The sequence below is a fragment of the Nycticebus coucang genome, chromosome X, assembly GCF_027406575.1.
Source record: "Nycticebus coucang isolate mNycCou1 chromosome X, mNycCou1.pri, whole genome shotgun sequence".
NCBI lineage: Eukaryota > Metazoa > Chordata > Mammalia > Primates > Lorisidae > Nycticebus > Nycticebus coucang.
The window spans coordinates 45,071,207-45,096,790 of record NC_069804.1 but is presented as its reverse complement, the minus strand read 5'-3'; the positions used below and the strand labels follow the sequence as shown (position 1 = coordinate 45,096,790).

At 40.6% G+C, this 25,584-nt stretch overlaps 1 protein-coding gene across 2 annotated transcripts; it reads right to left on the bottom strand.

Annotated features, from left to right (window-relative positions):
* Positions 1 to 4,428: 4,428 nt before the first annotated feature.
* On the bottom strand, positions 4,429 to 11,902 carry LOC128577607 (syncytin-1-like). 2 transcript variants are annotated; one of them, XM_053579867.1, is made up of 3 exons: positions 11,692 to 11,902; positions 6,113 to 6,185; positions 4,429 to 5,797 (listed from the first exon to the last, which is right to left on the bottom strand). In XM_053579867.1, the coding sequence occupies exons 1-3, from the start codon at positions 11,782 to 11,784 to the stop codon at positions 4,701 to 4,703; spliced, it is 1,263 nt and encodes a 420-aa protein (XP_053435842.1). In that variant the 5' UTR covers positions 11,785 to 11,902; the 3' UTR covers positions 4,429 to 4,700. The 2 variants fall into 2 exon arrangements, with proteins under 2 accessions (XP_053435842.1, XP_053435841.1); XM_053579866.1 differs by having other exon boundaries at positions 4,429 to 6,185.
* Positions 11,903 to 25,584: the final 13,682 nt, after the last annotated feature.

Here is a 25,584-nt window from a genome sequence, read left to right as displayed (position 1 = left end):
GTATCTCCTCTGTCATCCCTTGGGGGAGTTGATCTACTCTGATTATTCATATTTTCAGAGTTCTTCCACTGGCTCCTCCCCTTGAATATTTCTAAAAATTTGGCAATTAAAACTGGTAGGGTTAAATTGGATTGGGGATCTCAGGAACTATAGCTAACCAGCCCTTTACCAGTGAGCTGGGCCTTTTGATTGTGGCTTTTCTCCTACAGCCTTGCAAAGGTCCATTTCAGAGCTGTTGCCAGAGACTCTGAGGACATGCTTTGTGAGATAACACAAGCTGGCCCTGTCTTAAGAAGTTGGCTAATCTTTACCAAATCCCAATGAGTTGAGGTATTAGGCTGGAATCTCTTCTAGGGAAAGATACAGACACTTGTGGTGCCCCACCCCACACTGGCAAATGGAAGAGGAGAATATGTCCCTCTGTGCTACAAAAACAACTGCCACTCACCCTTGGAGGGTCTCCAGGTGGACATCCCAGGTATAAAGTTCTAATCAGATTGTCCCAGGCAGTACAATCACTGGTCATGAGAAAGAGTTCAAAGGATCTCAATCAGCCAGCCAGATAGTAGGAATTCACAGGCAGTTCCACCTGGCAAACCTGAGGGGCTGGAACCTGGTCCCCTCTGGTAAGTAAGATAGTCAGAAAAGTTTGCCCACCAAAGTCATAACAGAGATATCAAGGCCTCTACCCCTACTGTGCACCATCACTGAGCATCCCTCTCTCCCTGAATCCCCCTGCTTCCACATGAATCACAGCTTTTGCCCTGCTTTCCAGCAGGCCACACAATGCCTGGGCCTCTCAGGGAATTGCTAAACACTCCAGGCTCTGCAGCAGGCATCCCTTCAGACAATCAGGTGATGGAGGACAGGTGGACTTTGTGTTCAGATGTGGGGAAAATATTTGTTCACTTTTATGCCAGGCAAGGTGATGCCTAGGCTCACAGTTGGAACGTCTTAGAGAAAGAGGACTGAGGTATAGTGGCTCTCTCCCATGCGGTAAAGTGAGAGGCCCTTTGTTCCCTGCTCACTTTCAGAGAGCCCACAATGGGCCTCTGGCTTGGGGAAGGGGTCTCCCATCCTCTTGGCAATGGGTTTTGTATCTGGAATTTATTTTCTTGGATCGTCTTTCTTGGAGTCACAGCTTGCCTCAGCAGAGATGACGTGTGCTTGTCTATCTTCTATCTATGCTCAGCTCTCCACCTTCAGCTTAACTGAGTCCACTTCTATCCAGTATCTCTCTGTCTCTGGCAAAAGCTGCCTCTAGCTGGCCATCTTCCTTTGAAATCCTTAAATTAAATTTAAAAGCTCTTCACAACTGGGCAGCGCCTGTGGCTTGGTGAGTAGGGCACCAGCCCCATATACCAAAGGTGGCAGGTTTGAACCCAGCCCCAGCCAAACTGCAACAACAACAACAAAAAATAGCCAGGCATTGTGGCAAGTGCCTGTAGTCCCAGCTACTCTGGAGGCTGAGGCAAGAGAATTGCCTAAGCCCAAGAGCTGGAGGTTGCTGTAACCTGTGACGCTATGGCACACTACCAAAGGTGACAAAGTGGGACTTTGTCAAAAAAAAAAACAAAACTCTTCACAACGAAGGCAATAATCAACAGAGTTAAGAGAACATCCATAGAATAGGAGAAAATATTTACAAACCATAGATCTGATAAATAGTTAATAACCAAAATGTATAATGAACTCAAACAACTCCAGCAGGAAAACAAATAAACTGATTTAAAAAATAGGCAAAGGACATGAATATATATTTCTTGAAAGAAGACATAAAAATGGCCAAAAATTATATAAAAAGATATTCAACAATCACTACTCTTCAGAGAAATGTAAATTAAACTTACAGTGAGATATCACAACATGTCTGTTCAAATGGCTATTACCAAAATGATGAAAGATAACAAGTATTAGTGAAAATGTGGAGAAAACACTTGCACTCTGATGGTGAGAGTGTAAATTAATACAACCATTATGGAAAACAGTGTGGAGCTTTCTCAAAAGATTAAAAACAGAACTACTATATGTTCCTATAATTTCACTTCTGGATATATATCCAAAGGAAATGAAAGCAGCATGTCAAAGAGATATTCATATTCCCATGTTCACTGCAGCATTATTCATAATAGCCAAACTATGGCATTAACCTCAGTGTCCATCAACAGATAAATGGGTAAAATAAATGTCGTATATATCCACAGTGGAATACTATTCAGTGTTTAAAGGGGAAGGAAATTATGTCATTTGCAACAATATAGATGAACCTGGAGGATATTATGTTAAATGAGTAAGCCACATACAGAAACACAAATATCACATTATCACACTTATATGTGGAATCTAAAAAAGTTGAAGTAGAGAGTAGAATGGAAGTTACCAGGTGCTGAAGGATGGAGAATTGGGGAGATGTTAGTCAAAGGATACAAAATTTCAAATGGATAGGATGAATAAATACAAGAGATCTATTATTCAACATAGTGACTCTAGTTAATTACAACACATTATATTTTGACAATCATTAAGAGGAGACTTTAAATTTTCTCAAAAATGATGTGTGTGAGGAAATTAAGATTTTAATTAGCTTGAACCATCCCACAATGTATACATATTTTAAAACAACATTTTGTACATGATAAATATATACAATTTTATGTCAATTAAAAACTTAATTTTATAAAAGAGTTGATAGCATCTTTACTCTTTATAGCCAACAATTAGAAGCAATGTAAATACCTTTGAACAGAAAAATGGGTAAATACACTGTGGTATGTTCACATGATGGAATATTATTGAGCAATACAAATGAATAAACCACTGATAAACACACAATGTGGATGCATCATAGGCATGTTGAGCAAAAGAATCCAGACACAAAGGAGTATACATTATATTATGCCATTTATATTAAGTTCTAAGCCAATTAAAATAATTGAATGATTAAAATAATGAAACAATTAAATGATTAAAATAATTATGTTAAACAAAATTATTTAACTGACTAATTTGTTTTATTAAACTGAATTCAATTGAAATTGTTGAGTTAATTAAACAATTAAAACAATTCTATGGTGATAAAATCAGGTCAATGATTATTTTTTGAGAGAACTTTCTCAGGTGACGGAAATGTTCTATTCTATTTGGGGGTCTTAATTATACAGATGAATACAAATATTAAAACATATTCTAATGACGACACCAAAGATCTCTGGGAGAAGGTGTATAGTAAAAGAAAGATTGAATAAAGCCATGCAAATCCTATTGCTCATTTCACAACACTAAATTCAATTTAATGAAGAAACTAGGGAAATCAATTTATAGTCGATTTCAGTTTCCAATTTCTGTGATTAGCTTATTGGCTCTCTCCATTTTATCTCCATAAGTGCTTTGTAATTTCAATGGTTTTTTTGATAAAAACATCATTTATATAATGTAGGTCAATAAATATTTGTATAATATACTCATTTAAATTTCAGTAAGTAAAGAGTATTTTAGAATGCTTATTTTTACACTGCTACCCCCATCATTTATATTAATTAGAAATGTTTTCTGCTGCAGGTAACAGATAATATGACTAAAATAGCTTAAAGTGCAAATAGAGTTTTGTTTTTTAAATAGAAAGTACTGAAATGGGTGGGGTGATCTCAGAGGTGGCCTGGCATTTTAATAAGATCTTTACAATAACCTTATATCTTTATATTCTGTTATTATCATCCTCAAACTTGCTGCCTCCCCTGGAGTGGGGCATTTGATAGCCAGAGCATGGTTTCCTTAGCAAGGAAGAAGGAGAAATATTAGGACATTAAATATGAAATGTCTAATTTCAAATGAAGTTTAGTTTATTATATCTCAAACAAGAAACTGACCTGGCCCGCGGGTCAGTCGACAGGGATACCTGGAGGAGGGGGTGAGAATGGGAAGGGGCAAGGGGCGTGAAGAATGGAGACAAGAAAGGAGTCTGATCAAGTCTCGTTTATTGCAATGTTTTTCCAGGGTATATAAGGGTAGGTGAAGGAGGAAGTTTGTGTCACCAGGTATCCAAGCAACCTGGCCGTGGCGGAGATAAGTTCCCAATGGCAAGTTTCCAAGTTTCACTCACGTGATTTACAAGAAGAGGCCTGGTGTTTGCAGGGAAATAGAAACTTAAGTCTGTTAGTACCGGAAATAGCACTTGGCCTACAAAATAGATGCTGTGGTGTCAGCCTTCCACAGGTCCCCCTTTTTTATAATATTTTTAAATGTACATTTTACTTTTAAAGTTTTACCAGCTCTCGACTGAGAGGGCGGGGTGACTGTGTCTGTCTTAGGTTGGGACCGCCTTACCATCTCAGCTGATCCTCCTTACACATCATGGGATACACGGTAGCTATCTGACCGGGCTCCTGTCTTAGGTTGGTAGGATAAGCAAAGTCTGCGATGAGGGTTCTCATTACCCGTCCTTGACTAGCTAGTCCCCGAAGTAGTTATGGTTATGTGTTCATCTTCCATAGCAAGTCTGTGATAATGAACCTGGAGGAGCTGCATTTTAATAGCATCAATTTGTTGTTTTATAAAGGCCATGACTTTGTTAAAAAGAAAAGGTCCTAGCGACAGTAACATTAGTAAGTCAAGGAGGGGCCCTAAAAATGGAAGGAGATAAGGCAGAAAGCCGTTTAGCCCGCTCCAAAACGGGTTGTCCATAATTTTTCTTTTTCTTTCCTCTAGATTATCTTGTATATTTTTTTTATTTTGTCTCGAACAATTCCTGATTTATTTGCATAAAAGCAGCATTTTTCCTGTAATGCTAAGCAGATGCCTCCTTGGTTAGCTGTTAGAAGATCTAAACCTCTTCTATTCTGTAGTACTACTTCAGCTAAGGAATCTAATTGATCTTGAAGATCTTTAACTGTGCTTGATAGGGCTTGTATATCTTCTGCCATAAGTTGAGATAGTTCAGTATATTTATGTACAGCAATGCCCATACTGGCGGTACCAGTGGCCATGCCAGCAGTGATTCCCAGAGTGGTCAAGAGAGGGAGAAATTGGATAGCCCTTCTAGAACGGCCAGATATATAATCAAAGGATGGTATAGGTAAAGATTCATTTCCATTGACTATATCTATATTGGGTCGCAAAAAAGGGATAGTATATAATCCTGTCCAATTAGTGGGCAGAATGGTATATGCCAAGTTATTGCCACAAACAAATACCATATCATTGGGAGCACACGGGGAATAAGTAATATTGATGATGTCAGTGCAATTGGTCAAAGAGAGTATGCCAATATCAATAGCATAACTGTCGTCTCTATAAGGGGAGACAATACAGGGTGCTTCAGAAAAGATAGGTTGTACTGGTAAAGGCATGATGGGCATGCAGTTATTAGATGATAATTCAATGGAATTAATATTGATAGCAATAGGCATAGATAGTCCTAAATGAAGGCATAACCAGCAATTTTGAGCCAAAGAAGGGTTGGATTGATTAAGTAACCTATGTGTGATGTCTAGCATTTTCAGGGTTTGGCGGTCTAGATTCGCATCCCTATTTTTGGGTAAAGCTATTGGATGGTAATTAAATTTAGGAGACATGTGGTTTACAATGTTTTCCAGTTGCTTTTGGACTATATTCTGTCTCACCTGATCTTGGGGTCCACCTCCATCAGAGACGTGCACAGGTGGAGTCTTATTCCAGCAAACTGTTTCTCCTACTGTATCGGGACAGCCAGATTTGGCATATTTATTTGAGGTCCCCCAGACCTGAGGGACTGTGTCCCACTCGCCTCCAAATGTCCCCGAAAAATGTCTGGTCAAGATTGCTGTAAAATAGGTATTATTATCTGTACCAGTGCATACTTGGACCTGCTCATAACAGGTATTATGTACAGATGGATGGAATTCTATACAAGGGCATGGTCCAGGCTTGTTATTAAAGGTGGGGATAATTTTAGCCTTTTTGCTACAGACCCATGCCTGTGCTCCACGAACACCTTGTCTCATTACTAAGCATGCTGTTTTATCACCAAAATCTACATTTAGGAGAGGGGTTGTCTCACTGTTCCAGGTGCCACCACAGCACTCTCAAGGAGTACCAGTTAATTTTTGTAAGAGTGCCCGAGCCTCATGGGGATTACCGAAACCACCTTCATTTTTTCGTATCAGGAGAGAGATTCCCAGCAGTAGCCACATCCAGGTGCTCATAGTTACCTGCAAAGAAAAGGAAAGAAAGCCTTCTCAGGGGGTCTCTTGCTCCCTGGATTTAGAGGTGATGATGTTATCTACTTGTTTGACCAGTCATTCATGTAACCATCGTGCTGCTTCCATCTTCTGTGAATATATGCATACGGCACCTCTACCCCAAATTAAAACCGGATCGGGGCCGTGCCATTTATTATCTAATGTATCTTTCCATAGGGCAGTGGCAAAATCCCGTTTAGTATCTGGGTGCCAGAAGCGGTCTGCTGCAGACCGGCCGTCTTGGTCCAGTGTGAAAAAATTTAAAATGAGTAATGAATGGGATAAGAGATTTCTTGGGGACCCCTTAACAAGGTACCATTCCCCCTTCTTTATTTTTTTCTAGAGTGTTTTTAAGAGATAGGTGGGCACGTTCTACTATGCCTTGCCCTTGTGGGTTAAATGGTATACCAGTGACGTGTTTGATATTGAGGTGTTTACAGAAGGTGTTAAATGCATGTCCTGTGTATCCTGGACCATTATCAGTTTTAATTTGTTTAGGGGTGCCTAGTACAGCCATGGTGGCTAGTGCATGGGCAATGACATATTTGCCGGCCTCCCCTGACTGGCCAGTGGCATAAATAAATCCACTGAAGGTATCTATGGTTACATGAACATATTTGAGTTTTCCAAATTCAGGTAGGTGAGTAACATCCATTTGCCAGATGGCATTGGGTATGAGACCTCGAGGATTTACTCCTCGATGGGGAGTAGGGAGTAGAATTACACAAGAAGGGCATTGCTTTACGATGTGGCGGGCTTGTTCCCAGGTAATTTGAAGCATGAGTCTAAGGGTGTGAGCATTTAGATGATGTAATTGGTGAGCAGCGGAGGCTAATGCGATCCGATCAGGCTCTGTGGTGGTTTGGGCAGTACAGACTAAGTGAGTGGCTTCGTCCGCTCTGCGGTTACCATCAGTTAGGGGGTCAGGTAAATTGGAATGAGCTCTAAGGTGTCCAGTGAAAAAGGGGAGGGTACTTTGGTGAATAAGATTTTGAAGTTGCAAGAAAAAGGTAGCAGTTTCTGATACATGTTTGATTTGCGCTGCTGTCTCTAATAAGGGAACTGAATGAACTAAATAAGCACTATCAGTATACATATTCAAAGCTCGATTGGGAAATGCGGAGAAAACTGCGATAATTGCTTGAAGTTCTACAATTTGTGCAGAATTTGATTTTACCTGAAATTGTACAATCTCTGTATTAAAGGCGTAAGCTGCATGACCAGAAGAGGAGCCATCTGTGAAAACTAATAAGGCATTGGGCAATGGGGAATTGGAGGTTCTTGTGGGAAATACAAAGTCATGTGTACTAATAAATTGTAATAATTTATTGGGTGGATAATGATTGTCAAGTTTACCTGAATAAGAAGCACAAGCAATAGGCCAGTGTTCTGTAGTTTGAAATAACCAATTAATTTGTGCCTGAGAATAAGGCTGTATAATGATATCTGGTTCTTTACCAAAGTATTTTTTACTATTTTCCCTTCCTATAATGATGATATCCGCAACAGCCTGATAATAGGGATAAATAACTTTCATGGGAGAAGCAGGTAAGTGGATCCACATTATGGGGGCAGTTTGCCAAAATACTGCTGTGGAGTAGTTTTACAAATGATGTAGCTCAGGGGCTGAGTGTAATCTATGGTTGTAACAAATTGTGAATGAATAGCTTGTTGTACTAATATGGCCTTCTTCTGTTAATGTTCTATGAGAAGTGGGGTTACTATCGCCTTGTAAAATAGCAAATAAATGTTTTAAATCTCCTGTGGTTAGTTTTAAGTAAGGTCTAAGCCAGTTTATATCTCCTAAGAGCTTTTGAAAATCATTTAGTGTTTTTAATTTGTCCAATCTGAGGGCAGCTTGAGTATTAGTAATTCTGGGTCCAGTTAGGTGTAAACCAAGGTAAAGGTAGGGATCTTTTAGCTGAATTTTTTCCGGGGCTATTTGAAGTCCCTGGTTTGTGAGGGAGGATGATAAATCACTGTAATATAGTAAAACCTGCTGAGCATTCTGTCCAGCAATAAGAATATCATCCATATAATGAATGATGTACATGGAGTTCCAGTGAAGCCTAGTTTCCTGAATAGCTGCAGCAACAAATTTTTGGCATAAGGTGGGGTTGTTGGCCATGCCCTGTGGTAAAACTTTCCATTGGAATCTTTTCATAGGTTCCTTGAAGTTGATAGAGGGGAGACTGAATGCAAATCTTTTTTGATGTAATGGATGGTGTGGTATAGTGAAAAAACAGTCTTTAAGATCAATGATAATTTTATAGTAACCAAGAGGGATGGCCACAGGAGTGGATTATCCTGGTTGCAACGCCCCCATGAGGACCATAGTGGAGTTTACAGCTCTTAAATCTTGTAATAGTCTCCATCGCCCTGATTTCTTTTTTATGACAAAGATTGGAGTGTTCCATGGGGAGTTGCTTTCCTCTATATGCCCAGCTTTTAGTTGTTCTTGCACTAACTGCTGAGCAGCTTCTAATTTTTCTTTTGAGAGGGGCCATTGATCAACCCATACAGGCTCATCACTTTTCCAAGTGATTCTATCTGCATGGCATGCAGGAATGTCAATAGCCCTTAAGATAAATTTCCTAGCCCTTTTTTGTCTGTTTTTCCAGTAATTTGTAAAGGGCTGGGAATGCCTGATTCCTCTTTTCCTAATTCTTTTCCTGGTCGAAAACCCTGGGCAAGCATTTGCGTTGTCACTACATCATTAGGACTATACACTATGAGTCCCATTTGGGACAAGAGATCTCATCCCCAAAGGTTGACAGGGAGGCCAGGTATGACAAAAGGCTGTATGGTTCCCTGATTGCCATCTTTATCTTTCCAAGTGAGTATCTTGGTGCTTTTCTCGGGCTTTCGGCTTTGACCGATTCCTGTTAAATGAGTTAAGGTTGGGGAAAGGGGCCACTGGCTGGGCCATAGTTCTTTGTTAATTATAGTGACATCAGCTCCAGTGTCCACAAGGCCATGAAATTCCTTGCCATATAGGCTAAGAGTAAGCATTGGTTTCTGGGGTGAGATAGGCTGAGCCCAGTAAACATCAGAGGAGCCAAAGCCTCCCGCACCTTGGTGCTTTATTTTAATCTTATTATTAGTTGACAAAAAGGGTAATAGTAATAACTGAGCTATTCTTTGGCCATGGGGTACGGTGGAACTATTTTGGAGGAAGCAGCCATTAATTTAATTTCCCCCTCATAATCATTGTCAATTACACCTGGGAAAATTTGGAGTCCTTGGACAGCACTACTGCTGCGTCCAATAATTAGCCCAAAGGTATTTGAGGGTAGAGGACCAAACACACCTGTGGGTAAAATTTGCACTCCCATTTCAGGGGTTAATACTGTGTGGGAGGTGGAACAGAGGTCCAATCCTGCGCTTCCTGGGGTGGCTCTGCAGAGGTCTGAAACGGATTGCTGTTGGCTGGAACAAAGCTGACTGCCCCATAAACTTGTTTGGGTTTCGGGGCCTGGGGCTGGCCCCTCTCCCCGTTTCCCTGCTGAGAGGGGAGGGGATTTTCTTGATTGTCTGTTTTAGATCTGCATTCATTAGCCCAGTGACGGCCCTTGCGGCATTTAAGGCATAAGCCAGGGGGTGGTTTTTTAGGAGTTGAAGATTTTTCCTTTTTGCAGTCTTTAGCAAAGTGCCCTGGTTCCCCACAATTAAAACATCAGCCCTTAGTTTTATGAGCTAAAAAATCTTTGATAGTATAGCCCTGTAAGGCGGCAGCCATTGCTAGACCTTGCTGATATGCAGTGCCAATGTCAGAGAAAGGCGAATATATCCAGACAAATCTGTCTTCTTTTTGTATGGTCGAATAGCTGCCTGGCATGCCGCATTGGCATTTTCATAAGCCAATTGTTTAACAAAGTCCATTCCAGCTTCTGCGCTACCAAAAATCCTGCCTGCAGCTGTCAAAAGTCTGTGGACAAACTCTGAAAATGGCTCATCAGGGCCCTGCTTCACTGCGGTGAGGAAAGAGCTAAAATCCCCTTTAACTGGGAGTTTTCTCCAAGCCCTGGTTCCCGTGGCTTGGATTTGCACATACAGACCTGGATCATATTGCATTTGAGCATCTGTACTAGCAAAATGCCCCTCACCAAGAAGCATATCATAAGTCCAGCCATTTCCCACCTGAGCATTTCTTTTGGCAGTGTCTTTGCAAAATTCAGCATATTCAGAATTCCATAATAAGTAATCTCCCCCGGATAAGGCAGCTCTGGCTAGAATATACCAGTCACCAGGAGCGAGCCATTTCTCTGCTTCCGATTCTAATATAGCTAGTGTATAGGGAGCAGTGGCTCCATATTGGGCCACTGCCGTTTTTAATTCCTTAATCATCTGAAAATCAAATCCACTGTGATGTCTCCATGCCTGACCCTGATTGTCTGTGGTCTCTGTGACCAGAAATGCCTCTGTTCTCTCCTGGTTAACAGGGGGCCTCCTCATAACTACACCTCTAATGGAAGACTGGGATATGGGGCCAGCGGACTCTTGTTCTCGAGGCTTCTGCTCTTTACGGTCCAATTTGCCTGTTTTAAGCCTCTCTAATTCACTGATTAGCTCCTGATGTTCCCTTTCGAGTTTTATTTGTTCTTGTAAATGTGCAATTTTGTTCTCTAGATCCCTTTTTGGGTCTATAGCGGCCATTGCCAGGGACGGCGCAGAGGACGCTGTGCTGTACGAGGGAGGCCGTTTTCCAAGTGGGGGCCGATCTGGATTATGATACTTGGCCACCTCCTCCTCTAACTCATTTCATTCCTCATCTGAAAGCTTATCATCAGAGTCTATTTTGAAAACTTTCAAGTCTGGGTAGAGCCTACGTTTTGGCTCCAGGACCTTGACCTTGAGCTGTTTTATTCTCGGTCTGTTCTCTGGCTTAACTTTCTGCCCAACAGTAGGAGTCTTTTGTTCCTTTCTGTTCGGTTCCTCATCACTCTCTAGTGAGATAAGATCTTCTTGCTCATTAAGCTGACAGCTAGGAGAAGTGCCTCCAGCAGCCCCAAAATCCTGGGATGGATCTTGGGATTAAGTGTACGGTGCCCCATGATCATACTAATGTACACAGCTATGATTTAATAAAAATAAATAAAAAATATATATAATATCCTTTTCTTTGTGGTGATGTAACAGTTCTCCCTTTTTTATGACATCAGCAACCACAGGACAAACACTGTGATAGCTAATAATATCATTAATGAGATTCCAGTACAAGAAAGCAGTGACTGGTATTTTTTCAGGTCCAAATATCTGATAAAAATCATTTAAAGCATCACCTACTCTTTTCCATCTTTTCTCGTCTATGGTTCCTTCTTGAAGAAACCGAGGACAGATTTCTTTTAAGAAGTCAAAAAATTGAAATAGCTGCTTAATTTTGACCTTTACTCCTCGCGTCTTGAGTGCATCTCTTAACTGTTCCACAAATAACTCATGCTGACTGACTTCTTGCCCCATGATCGCTACTACTCACCAAGATCCTCATTCCAGCACAGCAGGCTACTGCGTGGCCAGGTCCCGATGTTTCTCTGAGCCGGCCGGCTGCCTCCAGTAGCTTCTTCACCATTTTCCCTTGTATCCAGATCCCTGGTCGGGCGCCATGTGACCCAGCCCGCGGGTCAGTCGACAGGGATACCTGGAGGAGGGGGTGAGAATGGGAAGGGGCAACGGGCGCAAAGAATGGAGACAAGACAGGAGTCTGATCAAGTCTTGTTTATTGCAATGTTCTTCCAGGGTATATAAGGGTAGGTGAAGGAGGAAGTTTGCGTCACCAGGTATCCAAGCAACCTGGCCATGGCGGAGATGAGTTCCCAATGGCAAGTTTCCAAGTTTTGCTCACGTGATTTACGAGAAGAGGCCTGGTGTTTGCAGGGAAATAGAAACTTAGGCCTGGCGTTTGCAGGGAAATAGAAACTTACTTCTGTTAGTAATGGAAATAGCACTTGGCCTACAAAATAGATGCTGTGGTGTCAGCCTTCCACAAGAAACAGTACAGTTAATCCATGTATGTGCCAAAGCAATCAACATAGGTTTGCCATCCTAATGGTAGCTTATTTATGTCAGTAGCAAAGAAGCCTGGAGAGGGAATCACGAAAGGCATTTTCCACAGCTTGTTGAGAATTGAATACTTTTCCTTGCAAGAAGTGGTCCAAAGCCTGGAAGAAGTGGTAGTTGGTGCAAAGTCTGGTGAATATGGTGGATGACAGAGAGTTTCTAAATCCAGCTTTTGGAATCTCAGCAGAATTTTTTGTGCAACATGTAGTTGTTCACTGTCTTGCAAGAGGATTGGCCTGTCACTATTGACAGGTCTCAGCTGCTTAATCACAAGCATCTGCATCATTTCATCCAAATGGTTCCAGTAGACATATGCTGCAATCGACTGATTAGGTTTCATAAAGCTGTAGTGGTTAATACTAGCACCAAACCACCAACCACACAGAAGTAGTTTTTATGATGAATATTCAGTTTTGCACTGTGTTTCAGCACTTCATCTTTATCCAACCATTGTGCTGAACTCTTGAGATTGTCAAAAAGAATCTATTTTTCATCACACATAACAATATGGTATAGAAATGGTTTAACTTTATGTTCTGACAGCATATAAAGGCAAGCTTCAAGGTTTTTCTTTATTCATGCAGAACCCATCTATTCAGTTTCTTTACCTTGCCAGTTTGTTTTAAATGATCCAATATTCTTCCAATAGCAATGTCAAACCTTGTTGCTAATTCCCATGGAGGTTGAGATGGATTCACTTTCATTGCACCTTTTAGCTCATTATTATCCACCTGAGGTCACCCATGTGGCTCATTTTCAAGTTTAAAATCACCAGAAAGGAACTTCTCAAACCAATGAAGGAATTTGTGTTCATCCACTACATCCTTCCCAAATACTTCATTGATATTTCAAGTCATCTTCACTGCATTGGTTCCGTGGTGGAAGTCATATTAGAAAGTAACATGAATTTTAAACTTACCTATAGTTTCACAAAAGTGGCTCTTAAAACAACTTAGAAAGATAATCACAAGCCAAAACACATGTTTGAAAGAAGAAGGATGTACCTTCATAATAAAGATAAGACAAGAAGTGTCAGAGCAAAATGACAGAGACACGAGCTATCAAACTTAGTACTTAATGAAATCGGGCATTTCTTTATAACCTAATGGCTTTTTACTAGGCAGGCAAAACAATATGTCTAAATTATAATATCTTATTTTAAAAAAATACAAACAATGGTCTAATTACAGCCACTCCAGTAAACACTGATATAATGAGAATGAGCATAATTGTGGACATGCTTCTAACCCATGAAGGCTCACTCCAAAATCTTCAGTCCAAACCATAACTGATATTTCCTGGATATTTTTGCCTCCTCAGCATTGTTTTGAAAAAAATTCTTGGTTGAACTTATAAACTTTGTCTTAAAGATAGCTTGAGAATTAGCTTGCATTCTTTTCGTCAGCATTTTGATTGGAATGGCATTACATTTACAAATTAACCTTGATAAAACTAAAAATTGCTTATAGTTTTGGAAGTATTATTTGAAAGAGTTTTATTTTTGCAAACAGATGAATCTAACTGTGAGGTGCTTGAAGAGGCTGATATTGTAGAGGAGAAAGAGAAGGAAGAGTAGGTTATGTTCCACCTGAAACGTTGCCTGACAAATATCAAGTGGTCGTAACATTTAGAATCAGTGGAAACACCTACAAAGAAGAATGACATTATGATGCATATCAGCCAAGGTTATAAAGAGACAATCAGGAGTGGATCTAGTATTCATTTTTCTGCTGTTCAAAGTGACTCCTTAATTGAGAGTTTCTAAAAGAAAATAAGAGGAATGAAATTTAGCCCTGAAGGAACATTATTTCGCACAAAAGGAAAATTATTATGCTGCTAGCACTGATGTACTGTGGTAAACTGTATTCAGACTCAAAGAGAACTCCATGATAACAAAAGTGAAGTTTTGCAGCATCAACAAGAGACTTGTTCCCCTACATACAATATATCAGCATTCTACCACAATGTGCCACAAAGTAACTAGGCTTCCCTCTGCAGCTAATATTTACTGTGAGAATTAGATTAGATATTGCAAAGTGCTTGATACATTGCCAGTCACACAGTGTGGGCTTCGTAAATGGTAATTATTACTATAAATACAGGAATATAATTGTAGATAGTATTAGGTCCACTTTATAGATATAGATAACGAGACTGAGATCCCTTCAAAAGCTTTTTCAAGGTCTTCCAGATGATATATATCAGTCTGACTTTTCTTATGACTTTTTTTTATTATTAAATCATAGCTGTGTACATTAATGCAATCATGGGGCACCATACACTGGTTTTATAGACCATTTGACACATTTTCATCACACTGGTTAACATAGCCTTCCTGGCATTTTCTTAGTTATTGTGTTAAGACATTTATATTCTACATTTACTAAGTTTCACATGTACCCTTGTAAGATGCACTGCAGGTGTAATCCCACCAATCACCCTCCCTCTGCCCATCCTCCCCCCTGCCTCCTATCCTCTCCCCCTTCCACCTATTCTTAGGTTATAACTGGGTTATAGCTTTCATGTGAAAGCCATAAATTAGTTTCATAGTAGGCCTGAGTACATTGGATACTTTTTCTTCCATTCTTGAGATACTTCACTCAGAAGAATATGTTCCTGCTCCATCCATGTAAACAAAATATTATGCAAGGCTACATAATATTCCATGGCGTACATATACCACAGTTTATTAATCAATTTGTGGATTGATGGGCACTTGGGCTTTTTCGGTGACTTAGCAATTGTGACTTGGGCTGTAATAAACATTCTGGTGCAAATATCTTTGTTATGATATGATTTTTGATCTTCTGGGTATATACCTAGTAGAGGAATTATAGGATTGAATGGCAGATCTATTCTTAGATCTCTAAGTGTTCTCCAAACATCTTTCCAAAAGAAATATATTAATTTGCATTCCCACCAGAAGTGTAGAAGTGTTCCCTTTTCTCCACATCCACGCCAATATCTCTGGTCTTGGGATATTGTGATATGGGCTAATCTTACTGGAGTTAGATGATATCTCAAAGTAGTTTTGATTTGCATTTCTCTGGTGATTAAAGATGATGTGCATTTTTTTTATATGTCTGTAGGCCATGCACCTGTCTTCGTCAGAGAAGTTTCTCTTCAAGTCCCTTGCCCAGCCCGCAATGGGATCACTTGTTCTTTTCGTGCTTATAGGTTTGAGTTCTCTGCAGATTCTGGTTATTAAACCTTTGTCAGAGACATACCCTGCAAATATCTTCTCCCATTCTGAGGGCTGTCTGCTTGCTTTACTTACTGCATTCTTGGCTTTGCAGAAGCTTTTTAGTTTAATTAGGTCCCAGATCAGTTTAAGAAATGTCTTAAGCTCCTTCAATTGCCCAGGGGGTCCTCCTCATAAAATACTTGCCCAGACTGATTTCTTCAAGGGTTTTCCCTGCACTCTCTTCTATTATTTTTATAGTTTCATTTCTCAAGTTTAAATCTTTAATCCAGTGAGAATCTATCTTAGTTAATGGTGAAAAGTGTGGGCCCAGTTTCAGTCAAATACAGGTTGCCAACCAGTTCACCCAGCACCATTTGTTAAATAGGGAATGATTTCCCCACTGAATGTTTTCAATTGGCTCATCAAAGATCAAATAACGTTAAGTAGCTGGATTCATCTCTTGGTTCTCTATTCTGTTCCAGACATCTAATTCTCTGTTTTTGTGCCAGTACCATGCTGTTATGATCACTCTCAATTGATAGGATAGTCTGAGGTCTGGTAATGTGATTCCCCCTGCTTTCTTTTTATTTCTGAGTAATGTCTTGGCTATTCGAAGTTTTTTCTGATTTTATATAAAACGAAGTATTATTTTTTCAAGATCTTTAAAGTATGACAGTGGAACTTTAATAGGGATTGTGTTAAAATCGTATATTGCTTTGGGTAGTATGGACATTTTAACAATGTCGATTATTTCAACTCACGAGCATGGTGTGTTTTTCCATTTGTTAACATTTTCAGCTATTTCTTTTCTTAGAGTTTCATAGTTCTCTTTACAGAGATCTTTCACGTCCTTTGTTAGATAAACTCCAAAATATTTCGTCTTCTTTGGCACTACTGTAAATGGAATAGAGTCTTTAACTGTTTTTTCAGCTTGACTATTTTTGGTATATATAAAGGCTACCGATTTATGAATGTTGATTTTGTAACCCGTGATGCTCCTGTATTTCTTGATCACTTCAAAGAGTTTTGCAGTAGAATCCCTGGTGTTTTCCAGATATACAATCATATCATTTGTGAAGAGTGAAAGTTTTATCTCTTCTGACCCTATATGGATAACCTTGATCACCTTTTCTTCTCTAATTGCGATAACTAAAACTTCTATTACAATGTTAAAGAGCAGTGGAGACAATGGGCAGCCTTGTCTGGTTCCTGATCTGAGTGTAAATGATTTCAATTTAACTCCATTCAATACGATATTGGCTCTGGGTTTGCTGTAGATGGCCTCTATCAGTTTAAGAAATGTCCCTTGTATACCAATTTTCTTAAGATTTCAGATCATGAAGGGATGGTGAATATTATCAAAAGCTTTTTGTGCATCAATGGAGATAATTATGTGGTCTTTGTTTTTTAATTTGTTTATGTGCTGTTTATGTGCTGAATTATACTTCTAGATTTACTTATATTGAACCAGCCTTGAGACCCTGGGATAAAACCGACTTGGTCATGATGTATAATTTGTTTGATGTGTTGCTGGATTCGGTTTGTTAGGATCTTGTTGAATATTTTTGCATCTATATTCATTAGTGAAATTGGTGTGTAATTTTCTTTTCTTGTTGGGTCTTTTCCTGGTTTGGGGATCAGGGTGATGTTTGGTTCATAGAACATGTTGGGTAGTCTTCCTTATTTTTCTACATTTTGGAACAGGTTGAGTAATCTAGGTACTAGGTCGTCTTTACAGGTTTGGTAAAGGTAAAGTCTCCATCTTTGTTTAAGGCTGAATGATATTCCATAGTGTACATATACCACAATTTATTAATCTATTTGTGGATCGATTGGGCTTTTTCCATGACTTAGCAATTATGAATTGGGCTGCAATAAACATTTTGGTACAAAAATCTTTGTTATGATGTGATTTTTGGTCTTCTGGGTATATGCCTAGTAGAGGAATTATAGGATTTACCTCTTTCATGTTTACCTGGATGGAGCTGGAACATATTCTTCTTAGTAAAGTTTCTCAAGAATGGAAGAAAAAGTATCCAATGTACTCAGCCCACTATGAAACTAATTTATGGCTTTCACATGAAAGCTATAACCCAGTTATAACCCAAGAATAGGGGGAATGGGAAAAGGGAGGGGAGGGAGCTATTAGGGGGGCGGAGGGAGGGTGATTGGTGGGATTACACCTGCGGTGCATCTTACAAGGGTAAGAAACTTAGTAAATGTAGAATGTCTTAACACAATAACTAAGAAAATGCCAGGAAGGCTATGTTAACCAGTGTGATGAATATGTGTCAAGCGGTTTATAAAACCAGTGTATGGTGCCCAGTGATCACATTAATGTACACAGCTATGATTTAATAAAAAAGAGAAACAATTAAAAAAGAAAGGTTTGGTAGAATTCTGACGTGAAGCCATCTGGTCCTGGGCTTTTGTTTTTAGGGAGATTTTGTATGTATTTCAGAACTTGATATTGGCCTGTTCAATATTTCCACTTGATTCTGGCTAAGTCTTGGAAGGTGACGTGCTTCCAAGTATTGGTCAATTTCCTTCAGAGTTTCATATTTCTGAGAATAAAGTTTCTTATAATATTCATTAAGGATTTTTTGAAATTCTGAGGAGTCTGTTATTATTTCGTCTTTGTCATTTCTGATTGATGAGATTAGAGATTTTACTCTTTTTTTCCTGGTTAGGTTAGCTAAAGGTTTATCTATTTTATTGACCTTTTCAAAAAACCAACTTTTTGATTTATTAATCTGTTGTATAATTCTTTTGTTTTCAGTTTCATTTAATTCGGCTCTAATTTTAGTTATTTCTTTTCTTCTACTGGGTTTGGGGTTGGAATGTTCTTCCTTTTCCAGTTGCTTGAGATGTCCCATTAAGTTGTTAACTTCCTCTCTTTCCGTTCTCTTGAGGAAGGCTTGCAGTGCTATAAATTTCCCTCTTAGGACTTCCTTTGTAGTGTCCCAGAGGTTCTGATAATTTGTGTCTTCATTGTCATTTTGTTCCAAAACTTTGGCAATTTCCTTCTTAATCTCATCTCTGACCCAGCTATCATTCAGCATAAGATTATTTAACTTGCATGTTTTTGTATGAGTATGCAGATTCCTGTTGTTACTGAGTTCAACTTTTATTCCATGGTGCTCCGAGAAGATGCAAGGAAAAATTTCTGTTTCTTTCAATTTACTAAGGTTAGACTTGTGACCTAAGATATGATTGATTTTGGAGTATGTTCTGTGGGATGATGAGAAGTATGTGTATTCGGTTTTGTTGGGATGAAATGCTCTGTAGATGTCTGCTAAATCCAAATGTTGGATGGTTAGATTTAAATCTAAAATTTCTTTGCTCAGCTTCTTATTGGAGGATCGATCCAACACTACCAAAGGAGTGTTGAAATCTCCGACTATTATGGAGCTGGAGGAAATCTAGTTGCTCATGTCTGTTAGAGTTTCTCTTATAAATTGAGGTGCATTCTGGTTGGGTGCATAAATATTAATAATTGCAATCTCATCATATTGAGTATTACCCTTAACAAATATGAAGTGACCATTCTTACCCTTCCTTACTTGTGTTGGTTTAAAGCCTATTTGTGTCTGCAAATAGAATTGCAATACCTGCTTTTTTCTGATTACCACCTGTGTGACTTTTAAGCTATGTCATTCCCACTATACTTTGCCACTTGCGTTATCTATTATTGTATTATTCTGGGGAAGCCACTTCTTAACCTCTTTCTTGTTAAGTAGGATTAAATCCAAGTGACAACTCCTCCTCCCCAGATACAGATATATGGTATAAGCAGTCCACTCATGAAAAGAAAAAATGGGCAACATACTTATAATTAAGAGACTTCCCCAAAGTTGATATCTACGAACTTGAAAATCACAATAAACAGTTTCAGATGCATTTGTTAGATTTTAAAATTATTATAAAATTATAGGTTGTTAGACATTGGAGATTGCCTAATCCATGTTCTTTAAGTAATAAAGTGACCACTGAACAGGTGAGGAACTTATCAGAGTTAGCACTGGAAACAAGGCCTCCTAGATTCCAGCCAAGTCCAAAAATATTATCTATTTATTTATTTATTTTAAGAGACAGAGTCTCAGTTTGTCACCCTTGGTAGAGTGCTATGGCATCACAGCTCACAGCAAACTCCAGCTCTTGGGCTTAGGCAGTTCTTTTGCCTCAGCCCCCCAATTAGCTAGTACTACAGGCGCCTGCCACAACACTCAGCTATTTTTTTTGTTGTTGTTGTTGCAGTTTGGCCGGGGCCGGGTTTGAACCCACCACCCTCAGTATATGGGGCTGGCGCCCTACTCACTGAGCCACAGGTGCCACCCTGAATTTAAAAATAATTTTAAACATTGTTTTCCATTTAAATTTTTTTTTCTGCCTGGGCACAGTGGCTTACACCTGTAATCCTAGCACTCTGGGAGGATGAGGTAGGTGCATTGCTTGAGCTCAGAAGTTTGAGACCAGCCTGAGCAAGAGGAAGACCTTGTCTCTACTAAAAAATGAATAAATAAATAATAAAAAAACGAGCCAGGTGTTGTGGCAGGTGCCTATAGTCCCAGCTACTTTGGAGGCTGAGGTGAGAGGATTGCTCAAGCCTAAGAGTCTGAGGTTGCTGTAAACTATGATGTCATGGCACTCTACCCAGGGTGACAGAGTATAAAAAATAAATAATTTTTTCTCTTTGTACTTTGTTTTAAATATCTTTGATATAGGCCATTTCAATAAAAAAATTTTTAATGATAAAAATAAATGAGAATGTAATGTTTTACTGATAATATAGATTTTCAAAGTTACTTAGATTGTCATTTGTATTTTTAATATACTCAAGTATTATAATAAATACCATTGCAAAAAATTAAAATAATGCAGAAGTAAACAAAGCAAACTCTTCTTTTGTCTATATCTATTCCTTAGAAGTAACCACTTTGAACAGTTTGGCTAGTATTCTTCCATTGTATAGTCAATTCATTTACATACTGGGTGGCTGTAAAGTTCATGCACATGAACTTTATAGACATCCTGAAATTTAGATGGTTGGCTTGAGAGTTTAGTTATCTAAATAGTTTTCTACCAGTTTTTTTCACTAGCAATATGTCTTGATGAACTTTTCTTTGGCATTCAGTACAAACAGATTTACTTCATTTTTTTACTTCATTTTAATTGCTGAATAGATTCATTGGCATGAATATTCTATAATTCATTTTATTAGTCCCTTATAATGGTCAACTTGTTTCTAATATTTCATAATTCTTATTAACAAAAAGGCTGCAGTTAATTTTCATCTGCACACATCTTTGTGCACTTATGTGCTTAGTCTTTCTCAAGGATAGATAACAAGAAGCATCTAAACATGGTTACAGTTGTATCTCAGTATCCATGGGTGATTTGTTCCAGGACCTCCTATCCACACCAAAATTCACAGATGCTCAAATCCTTACACACATCCTCCTGGATAGTTTAAATCACCTCCAGATTACTTACAATACCTAATACAATGTTAATGCTATGTAAATAGTCATTATACTGTATTGTTTAGGGAATAATAACTAGGAATAAAGGTCTGTACATATTCTGTACAAAGGCATGTTTTTTTGCATCTGCAGTTATGGAACCCATGGATATACAGGGCTCTACAGAAGTGGAACCCATGGATATAGAGGCTGACTGTACCTCTGTGGCAACTAAGGAAAAGCTTGTAGTAACCCAGGGAGTACTTATTCAAGAAAAACATTTGAATCTTGATAAGAACAGTGGTAGACTTGAAAATACCAGACTGTATTCCCAACATCAGTAAAGAAAGGAGGAGAATGAATCAATTTTGAAAATTTCCCTTAGTTGATCTGTTAAATAGATCACTGTAAGACCTACACAAAAGGCTTGCTTTATTTTGCCTGACTGGAAATGCCATGTGCTAAAGGCATTACTCAGGAGACTTTTGTCGAAAACCTTTACAGATAAATGCTTTAGTCCCTGCTGCCTGGGATGGATAATAGTTGGGAAAAACAACACAGTAAGCATAAAGCTAATCAGGAAAATCTGGGGAGTGAGATGCCTTGGGCGATAATGGCTCTAAAAAGTTTACATATATTCCTGGGATTTTAGAAAGCCCCATGCATGCCAGGATTCTACACATGCTCAGATAAGACCTAAAAAGGCCCTAAAATCTTACCTCTGGTTAACCTTGAGGTTCTATGCAAACATGAAGTTAAGGTTGAGGCAGAGTTGTAAACTTCCTGGCTAAATGTTGAAGATATGTTCCTTCTCCAGAACCACTATGCAAAAACTGGGATAATTTTTGGTTCTAGACTTTAGGGAAATCTCGATCCAATCAATGTATTGATCACTCAGCTAATGGAACAGAAACATTAGCAGGCACACATGATAAAAAATATAGATTTTACACAATTAGTTCACATGATAAGGAATACCAGTTTTACAAAATTAGTCCAGAAAAGTCACGAGTCAAACAACTACAACAAGTACATTGACGACGATGTAGGGGGGAGACAAGATGGTGGACTGAAGCCAGCTTTCAACAAAGGCTCCCGTCCAGAAGGAGAGTTAAGGAACAGGAATTTAGTAAGTATCCTGGTGGACTTGAGCCTCACCAAGAGAGAAGGCTGAAGAACGCACATCAACACCGCTGAGGCAAGCTGTGATCACAATGACACAAACAAAAGGTACAAAATCCACCACCAAGCGGACGGGAGTCCCCCTCCCCCATGAGACCGGCTCAAGAGCCCCAAAATTGAACAAGCGGGCAGAAATTAAAGGCCCTCCCACTACACTCCACGGGAGAGACCTTCTAAGAACTGGACCTACCTCCCCTACTGGGGTGCCGTGGCGTTCTCCTGCCGGACATAGGGCTGAATAAAACTTTGGGAATCCTTTGCCGGCAACCCTGAATCCCCGGCGCTCCCCTCCTGCCCACTGAGGTCTGGAGGCCTGTCCCCTAGGACTTCGGATCCTTGGGTGATTTCTCAAGGGGAGTGGACAGTCCCCGAGTTGCGACTGGTCAGCATTGACTCTGAGGCGCGCGAGTGAGGAGAGGGCAACGGGCTGAGGGGGAGTCACGCCTCGGCACTTCCCTGCGGTGCAGTGCACCAACCCTCCCCGGGCACAAGACTGAATAAGACTCTAGCCTCCCCGCTGAGAGCTGAGAGCCCCTACTCTCACTCGGGGTCTGAGGGACTATCCCCCAGGAGTTCGAATCCTTGGGTGATTTCTCAAGGGGAGTGGACAGTCCCCGAGTTGCAACTGGTCAGCATTGACTCTGAGTCGCGCGAGTGAGGAGAGGGCACCGGGCTGAGGGGGAGTCACGCCTCGCGGCACTTCCCTGCGGTGCAGTGCACCAACCCTCCCCGGGCATACGGGCCCAAGACTGAATAAGATTCTGGCCTCCCCGCTGAGAGCTGAGAACCCCTACTCTCACTCGGGGTCTGAGGGCCTGTCCCCCAGGAGTTCGGCTCCTTGGGTGATTTCTCGAGGGGAGAGCACAGTGCCTGAGCTGCGTCATGTCAGCGCTGACTCTGGGATACGTCTGCTGAGGGGAAATCAAGCCTTGGCGGCACTTCCCTGCGGTGCAGTGCAGGAGCCCTCCCCGGACCGTAGTATTGCGTGAAACTGAATGAAACTCTAGCTTCCACCCCGCCCCACTCCCAATCGGGGTCTGGGGGCCCATCCCCCAAGAGTTCTGATTCTTGGGGGATCTCTTAAGGGGTGTGGACCCAGCACAAACTGTGGCCGCTCAGTGCTGACTCTGGGGCGCGGGACAGAGGAGAAAAGGGTTGCCTGAGTGCCCACACCAGAGCAGCAGTTCCCTGGAGGTAGATCAACAGCCGTTTTTTCTTTAACGGCAGAACGCTCACTTCTGGATATTCTGAGGCCACACCCCCTGTCTCCCTGGGCAACCAGAGGAGGCCACCGGGTGACGCGGCTCACAAACCCGGGAAGCTTCCAGGGCGGGGCCGACCCAGAGAGGTGTTCAGACGCAATTCTCCAGCAGCAAAGACGTTTGAACTCAAAACAGCCCGTCTTCTGTAGGCGACAACAGGAACAGAGACAGAACCTCACAAAGTTGTCTGTTCTGTTCTGTTCTGTTAGCAGCATCCATCAGGGACGGGGCTAAGCCTGAGTGAACACCTCCTTCCCATCACCTGCATCAAACACTCAAAGATGTCAGGCCCCATCTCCTCCTGCTAGATAGCGGCAGTCTGCGGGGGCCTGGCAGACTTCCTTGCGATTCAGGCAGGTGCAAATCCCTGGAGTGTCTGTTCACTACAGGCAACTGGGTTAGCCATCTGCAGAGATACCAGTGACTGGGTCCGACAGAGGGGCAAAGTGGGGAAGGAGACGTCAACCTTCCTAGACTGCTCTGTTTGCTGGGTGTCTCCTCCTGACTCCACGCTGCACTGGGGTGAACTGTGTCAGAGGAGTAACCAGGCCCCTGTGATCCAGTTCCCAGAGACCTCTTGAACCCTTCCACCCGAGACAAGTGCCGATTGAGACAGTTGATTCAGACCTTTTGAACTGGGCTAATAGACTGAGGACTCTTCAGGTGGTGCCCTGGGTGTGCGATTGTAGGAAGGTTTGATTCTCCTTTTCCAACTGGGGCCAGAGGTGGGCAGGCGGGGTGACTTAATTGCTGATTTTTCCACACAGCTGAGACTTCAAGCCAGAGTAGAAGTTGCAATAGGATCGAACAGAAACCAGCTGAAAACAAGACAGAACCACTTTGCTCCACCACACCAGACAGGGCCCCAGTTTCTCAGGCCACAACACTGTACGGGCCCTCGATAAAACCCCAGGGGAAAAACCAAAGGGAGTAAACCATGGGGCGGAATCAGCGGAAAAACTCTGGTAACATGAATAACCAGAATAGATCAACCCCCCCAAGAAAAGATACGGCAGATGTGATTGAAGATCCCATTCATAAACAACTGGCTGAGATGTCAGAAGTCGAATTCAGAATTTGGTTTGCAGACAAGATCAATAAAATGGAATTAGGAATTCGAGGAGAAATTCAAAAATTGTCTCAAGAATTTAACGAATTTAAAGACAAAACCACCAAAGACTTAGACACACGGAAACAAGAACTTACAGCCCTCAAAGATATGAAAAATACAGTAGAATCCCTCAGTAACAGAATGGAGCAAGCAGAAGAAAGGATTTCTGACATTGAAGATAAAGTCTTCGAACGCTCCCAATCTCTCAAAGAGGAAGAGAAATGGAGAGCAAAAACGGATCACTCACTCAGAGAACTCTCAGATAATTCGAAAAAAAACAACGTAAGGGTTATAGGAATTCCGGAGAATGATGAAGTGGCTGCCAAGGGCACAGAGGCCCTTCTACATGAAATTATGAAAGAAAATTTTCCAGACATGCCCAGAGAATCTGAAATTCAGATAGCAGACAGCTTCAGAACCCCAGCACGATTCAACCCCAATAAGCCATCTAACAGACATATCATAATTAGCTTCACTAAAGTTAACATGAAAGAGAAGATTCTCAAAGCAACCCGGCGAAAGAAAACTATAACGTACAAAGGTAAGAATATTAGAATAACTGCAGATTTCTCTGCTGAAACTTTCCAAGCAAGAAGAGGCTGGTCATCAACTTTTAATCTCCTGGGTTGAAAGCAAAAAAACTTTCAACCCAGGATCTTGCATCCAGCTAAATGGAGTTTCATCTATGATGGAGAAATTAAATACTTCAATGACATTCATATGTTGAAAAAATTTGCCATAAGTAAACCAGCTCTTCAGGATGTTCTCAGACCTATCCTCCACAATGACCAACACAATCCTATACCACAAAAGTAAAATCACCCAGAAACTTCGGATCAAACTCCAACTTCCACACTGGCGAAAGGATTAAAAATGTCCACTGGACCTTTGAAAAACTCGACACCCAAAATTCCACCAGACTTATCAATACTCTCCATCAATGTGAATGGCTTAAACTGTCCTCTAAAGAGGCATAGGTTAGCTGACTGGATACAAAAACTCAAGCCAGATATTTGTTGCATACAAGAGTCACATCTCAACTTAAAAGACAAATACAGACTCAAGGTGAAAGGATGGTCATCCATATTTCAGGCAAATGGTAATCAGAAAA